Source organism: Triticum dicoccoides, chromosome 6A (genome assembly GCF_002162155.2).
Source record: "Triticum dicoccoides isolate Atlit2015 ecotype Zavitan chromosome 6A, WEW_v2.0, whole genome shotgun sequence".
NCBI lineage: Eukaryota > Viridiplantae > Streptophyta > Magnoliopsida > Poales > Poaceae > Triticum > Triticum dicoccoides.
The window spans coordinates 274,487,397-274,494,217 of NC_041390.1; the positions used below are offsets into that span (position 1 = coordinate 274,487,397).

The 6,821-nt window shown below is 45.7% G+C and overlaps 1 protein-coding gene across 3 annotated transcripts in view; it reads right to left on the reverse strand.

Annotated features, from left to right (window-relative positions):
• The window catches only part of LOC119316772 (probable protein transport Sec1a), a 74,269-nt gene that overhangs the window by 50,642 nt on the left and 16,806 nt on the right, over positions 1-6,821 (reverse strand). For all 3 annotated transcript variants that reach the window (XM_037591155.1, XM_037591154.1, XM_037591153.1), the window contains exon 4: positions 514-592. In XM_037591155.1, the coding sequence (XP_037447052.1) occupies positions 514-592 (79 nt within the window). The remainder of the gene's footprint in view (positions 1-513; positions 593-6,821) is intronic.

Genomic DNA, 6,821 nt, shown 5'->3' on the forward strand with positions numbered 1-6,821 from the left:
AACATGTGAGAAAATATGCTGACTTGTATTTCTATGAGGCCATAGGCCGATAGATGCGATGTACGCAGGAGTGATAAGTATGCAAAAAAAAACTTATACAGTTAGGATGTTACACGACTAATATATACTCCCTCCGTTCCTAAATATAAGTCTTTTAGAGATTTCAATATGGACTACATACGTAGTTTATACAGTTAGGGAGTACAACTCTAACATTGATACTGTAGGTGATGCAACAAATATGTCACTCGCAAGAAAACAAATATGTGAATACCCTATTACAAGTCAACTTTCAGAAAATAAAGATTCCAACCGATGTCCAACATAGACCCATAAAAGAGTACATGCTCGGACTGAACTAGATGATAAACTCACCTTATTAGACCCTAATACTAACTTGTCAGCATTTCTGAATATAACAGCAATATGGTGCAGAGTTTGAATATATATAGAGATTGTATCCAACAAAAATTACTTCAAGCTAAACAAATAGTCATACAAACAAGAACTTACTTTTCTTTAGTTGGTTGGATGAAATATATAGCATCCAGTGAAGGCAATGGCTGTCTCCGTTTGTATAGATCTTCAACCACTGGAAAATGACTATAATTGCTTAGACTTAATATAGGTGACAAAAGCTGCATCTAATGGAAGAATCATGTACAATGTTACAAGAAATCACGTTTTGATGGAATCAAAAGGTTCAAGATGCAAGCTCAGAATTGTTGAAATATATTAGCCATCCTTCCCCCATTAGCTTAAACTTTCGGGTGAACTGGTTAGGTGCATGTAATTCAATAAAAATATTTAATAACAACGGGAATGTAACAGTTCAGGATCGATAGGCACGGCAGCAAGATGCTAAGTACCATAGAAGGTTAGCAATAGATAAGGGCAGTTAAGGCAAAACTACTATAGAAACCTGTTATGGTGCATCGACGCAACTTCCAGTCAGGCACGGTTGTCGCACAATTATAGACCAAAGGCAGTTCTTTTAGATAACATAGATGGCATTTTAATAAATTTTGAGGGCACACCTACAGAGGCAGGAATTTTTCAAGCTACCATTGGATCTATTGAAGATTCGTCACCCTCAAGTGCATATAAGGTAGTTATATAGCCCTCGCAAGAGATATCATAATCCAACAGTTGCCACCGAAAACCAACACCCATAATTTTATGTGATGACATGATGAAATTCCTTGAATCAAATCATAGGATCTTCACTCAAAGATACGCTCCATCAAAATAGATTTGCAAATGATGACAATAACGTCAAAAGGGCTTTTCAATGCAAGACATGTATGAGGTAAGAAAAACTTCTAGAAAGAAAACAGTAGGCATATCGCATGTAAAGCGGATAATCTACAATGAGAGTGCTATCTGCCGGTTGCGGCATCTGGAATGTCACAAAATTTGAAAAAACAACTTCCAGGATGGTAAAAGTTATATAAAATGTATCATCCAAATGTCATATATGTTCCGTCATTTGGAAGGTTCAGGATAACATATATATTAATCCCACTTTTGACAAATATATATCAAACCCATTGTCGTCTGGGTCACATGATTAAGTTTGACCCAGAACGTTCGAAAATGTACCTACATGTCCAACATCCGTATGTCATTTAGAAATCCTAACTAACAGGCATGTCGGGTCCAATGGAGCTTGTCCAGTTTGCCACCAGGAGCAGAGGACATACGGCATTTATTGTTCCAATGCATGCATGCGAGGGACCTCTGGACACGTCTCGTCATGATATAGATGGTTGACCAGGACCGAGGTCAGGTTCGGTTATACTTGGAACATATTTAACTATGCCAGATAATCAGCTAAGGTTGCATCCGACTTTGAACTTCAAGCAACTTTTTTAAGTTGGCAGCTGGTTCTTGTGGTGGATTCGCGGCAAATTACTCATAATGGAGTTGTTCCACCAGCATGGAGGTGGCCACTTTGAGTTTTATCGATTGCAAGCAATTTTCAGGAGTCTTCATTCCCAACGCCTGTTATATCTGAAAATAAATGGAGTAGGCCGGACCCTAGATTCACAAAACTGAATGTGGATGCAGGGGTGAGTGTGACTGTGGGACAGCAGCAATTTTTGCAGAATGTGTGGACTTAGGTGCTTTGATTGGGAAGGTGATGCGGAGCATCCCAAGGTCATCCCCATGGACCTATCATCGCCTCACCAAGTGCCTAGTGTTAGAAAAGCAACTTATCTTTATTGAAGGCCCAAGGGGCATATATATATTACACATGACTTGAGGTGTAAGGAAACTAAACATAGACTAATAAGGACTCCTAGACCAATAGTAATACTCCTTAACACCCCCCCTCAGATGCAAAGCGTATGCAATAGCATTGCATTTGAAGAAGTGTAATACTAAAAAAAATGATAATCCAGATCCGTGTCTTGAGAGTGTCGTCGTAGCATGAAGAGTCTTCAAAACCTGTCGAGTCGCCAAAGGGGATAAGAAGAGATGGCACACCGGAGGAAGACACCGCATCGATAGAAGATACAAGAGAAGTATCAAGAGAAGATGGGTTGTCAAAAGAAGATGGCACATCAAGAGAATGAAGCATTGCTTAAAGAATCATGGCCCATGAAAACCGACGGCGAAAGAAGCTCGGCGGCAAGAGAATGAGCTTAGATCAACAATGCAAAGAGAGGCCACAGAAATCCTATACAGAGGACAATGACCAGAAAAAAAAGGCTGACGGACATTAGTTTGGTGGACTCACATGACATGGGAAAACACAAAATATCAACGGATTTGGTGGACGCAACGGAAATTATACTAGAAAAAACACGTACTAGACGGGAAATCTAGCAGTGGCGGCGAAACTAGATCCATGGGTGACTAACAGCAACACGTAGTAGCAGGTAGTATTACCACGTAGTAGCATCACCACGTAGCAGTATCACGTAGCAGCACCCCAATCCAGCAGCTGTAGGCAGAGGATCTTGGACGGGATCCACGAGCAGAGAAGGCAGCCAGCGGCCCGATCTGGCCGAGGCATTGACAACGCCAAATAGATCGACATGTGCAGCCGCTCCTGGCTGAATCAGCGGATGGCCTTGTCCATCGCGTGCAGCAGCTCCCGTCCTTGTCCAGCGGAGGCGGGCAGCCGCACCTGCAGCGGGGGGCAGGTCGGGGCGCTGACCAGCAGGCCGGGGTGACATGCACCTGCAGATCAGGAGAGGAGCACATACGCAGCACGTTGATGTAGATTGAGGCATGCTGTAACAAGAGGGAGCAGCGTCGACCATTAGAGGAGAAGGGCAGCAGCGCGAGCAAGATTGGATCGGGAGATCGAGAGGAAGAACTCGATCGGGAGGGCGAGTTGCGGTGCCCGAAAAAAAAAACCTAAGCTCTAATACCATGTTAGAAAAGCAACTTATCTTTATTGAAGGCCCAAGGGGCATATATATATTACACATGACTTGAGGTGTAAGGAAACTAAACATAGACTAATAAGGACTCCTAGACCAATAGTAATACTCCTTAACACCTAGAAGACCCATGACACGAGCACGTGCAAGAGCTCTCGAAACCGAGGTGACATCTCTCCTCTCACAATTCCACGTTGATGCACATGAGACATGGCTACTACCTCAAACGGAGACGTTGTGCATACTCAGGTATCAAGGAGTTAGCCATGGAGACGCTAAGGAACAAGGAGGATCCGAAGAGGAAGATGGACGTGAAGACGGAGAAGAAGAAGGGCAAAGTCAGCAGAAGCCCGGACGATCCAGACCGCCGTCCGGACAATCCGGCCCCAGCCCGGACGATCCGGACCACGGCCCGGACGATCCGGCTATCCCGCCCGAGGACACCCGAAGCTTCACCACGAAGCCGGATCATCCGGCCACACCCGGACGTCCGGACCAGGACCCGGACATCCGGACCTCCCCGCGGCGCCCACGACACAGCCGGACCATCCGGACACCGACCCACATCATCCGGACCCCCGAAGCCCGGATAATCCGGACCAACATCCGAACAGTGCCTGCGTGCATGATGTCGGGCCGAGGTCCATGTAACCCTTCGCCCCCCAACTCCTATATATACGAATCCACCACCTCTTTCTAGCGTTAGCAAAGGATTAGCTCATATTTCGTGTGTGAGCTTTGCTCATCCACTTGGTTACCTTCTCCTCGGAGATAGCGCCTCCTCGGAGAAGATCCCCCAAGCGGATTCAAGACCCCTTCACGGGAAGAACCTCAAGACCTCCTCACGGAGAAGATCGTGCTACTTGTATCGTCCTTAGTTGACCGTGGATCGTGTGATCTCTTGTGTACTCAAGGATCTAGCATATGTGTGACTATTTCTTGTTGGTTTAGTGATTCTCTCGTGTTTCCCCTTGTGTTTCCCCTTGTGTTCTTCGTGTTCATCGCGGGATCTGCTCCTTCCGTGAAAGATCGGCCCCTAGGATTCCTACCCTACATCATCTTGGTATCTAGAGCCACGTTGATCACGATTTCGGAGCCTCCCCGTTGTGTTTCTAGCTTGATTTTGTTGTTTTTCGTCCTAACTCGAAAAACCCCACAAAAATAGCCCCAAAAAATTTTCTTGTGATTTGTGAGTTTTGATGATGTTTTGTTGGTTTTGATCCGTGAATTTGTTGTGTTGCAAGTGGATCTTACCTTTCCCCATCATCTCCACCTCGCGGTCCATCCAAAAATCCGTGAAATCATCGAATTTGCCCCCATTTTCAAGTTCATCCCGAGCTTTCCCCGAGCGAGTTGACCCGCCTGGATCATCCGGAACCTGACCCGGATCATCCGGATCCGCCCGGATCATCCGGCTCCTGGCCCGGATCATCCGGCTTACTCTGCCGAAACTGCAATTCCTGCAGTTTTATACACCGCCGCCTACGCCTCCGCATACCCCCCTCGACCACCACCACCTAACTTCCGCCAACCCTTTCGATACATCCAACACTACCACCACTTGACCGCTACCAACTCCGACACATTTTGCCGCATTTGGTTTTGAGAGTTTGAGTTGTGGTTCATCGTTTCCTAGGGTGTTTCGGCTAACTAGAAACGGTTCGACTTCGACATCACCGCTGCTCATCTTCGCCACGGACGCGTCGTCAACAACGACCTTCACGGCAACCTCATCTTAGTTTCGTGACACACTCAACCGTAAGCAAGGACGGTAACTTCGACGACATCTTTGTCCACCCCTTGCCATTACATTGACAACCTCCATAGCCTTATCTTTTTGCGTAGCTTACCCCTCGAGACTAGCCTGTGAGTATTGTCGGCAACGTGACTTGTGCACATTAGTGATCATACTTCCCATAGCATACATACATATTATTGGTGCATATCTTGGTATCATCTCTTGTGTCCCAAAGTTGTCATCGCATACACAATTGCTATCTTGGTTCGTGAAGCATTGCATGAGAAAAGAGCTCAGAAAGGAAAAGAGCCAAACAAGCTTTTAAGCAAAAAGAGGAAGGATAAGCAAAGAGCTTATAAGCAAGAACCATAGCATCATACAACATTAAGATTGTCATACTCGATCATCTTGGATCATATCATCGGCACATCATACATAGATCATACTTGGGATAGAAGTCGTTGCATTTTTGCTTAGTAGGTTGTGCACAAGTCTGTATCCGCCTTTTGTGCAATCGTGCTAGCGTCTCTCTAGAGTTGTGCAACAAGAGCATTTTCGTGGATTCCACATTTTGGCTCATTCCTTGGTTGCACGACCCCATTTATCTCTCCGTGTGTTGTGTTCCCGTGTGCCACATATTGCTATTGGTCTACTTGTTACATTTGCGAATTTGTGAATCTTTTTCAACATTATTGAGTCTTGCTTACTTTCACATCAAATTTTGTGCCACCATCCTAACCAAGCTCCACCATAAGCTTTTACTTGTGTAGGTGTGAGAAACCGACAAGAATTGGTACCAATTGTGCTATTTCCTTGTTCCACACTGGAGTGATCATTGATCCACCTTCAACTTCGGTCAAGGTACATTTGGTATACGTTCTTCTCTTTCTTCCACTCACATATTTTCTCTTGGAATGATGGATAGGCCAAGTATTTCTACCAACCCACTCTTCATCGGGCAAGATGACGACATGAACTCCTACGTCACAGAGCCAGCCACCTCTTTGATGCACAACGTGCTTTGCATCAAGAGCAACAAGCAATGGGTGAACACATCGACAATCTCGCCACCGACTTGCGACTATCCGAGCAACGTACACGAGACTACTTCAACCACAAGCTCGACAATCACAAGCAAGAGGACGACGCAAGAATGGACGAAATTGGCCATACCAAATCGGACATCCGGACCCCGCTCGGAAATCCGGCCCAAGGACACCCGAGAGCAACAAAAGTTGGGCAGATCCAGACCGGATATACGGCGCGTCGTGAACCACAAGACGTCTAGGCCCCAGCCCGGACATCCAGCACCTATGCGTGAACAGCCGGGCATGAGGCCCATGTACCCCTCTCCTCCTCTCTTATTCGCCCAAGACTATAAATAGGCCTCCCCTCCTAGCTAGGGTTAGCAAAGTATATTGAGACATTAGAGAGAGCTTTGCTCCTTGTACCTCCTTGGGGAATCAAGGCCTCCTAAGGGAGAAGGATCCCCATCATAGGATCATCAAGACCTGCTAAGGAAGAAGGATCTCTCTAGATCATCAAGACCTCACCTCCTTTGGAGTGCGAAGAACTTTACCCTTGTGCTATTTTCCCTTGATTGTTCATGTTATGCTTGTGGATCTCATATGTGCTTCTAATGGATGTGTGACTTGGGTTTTGTTTGAGTGATTCCTCTTGTTGTTCTT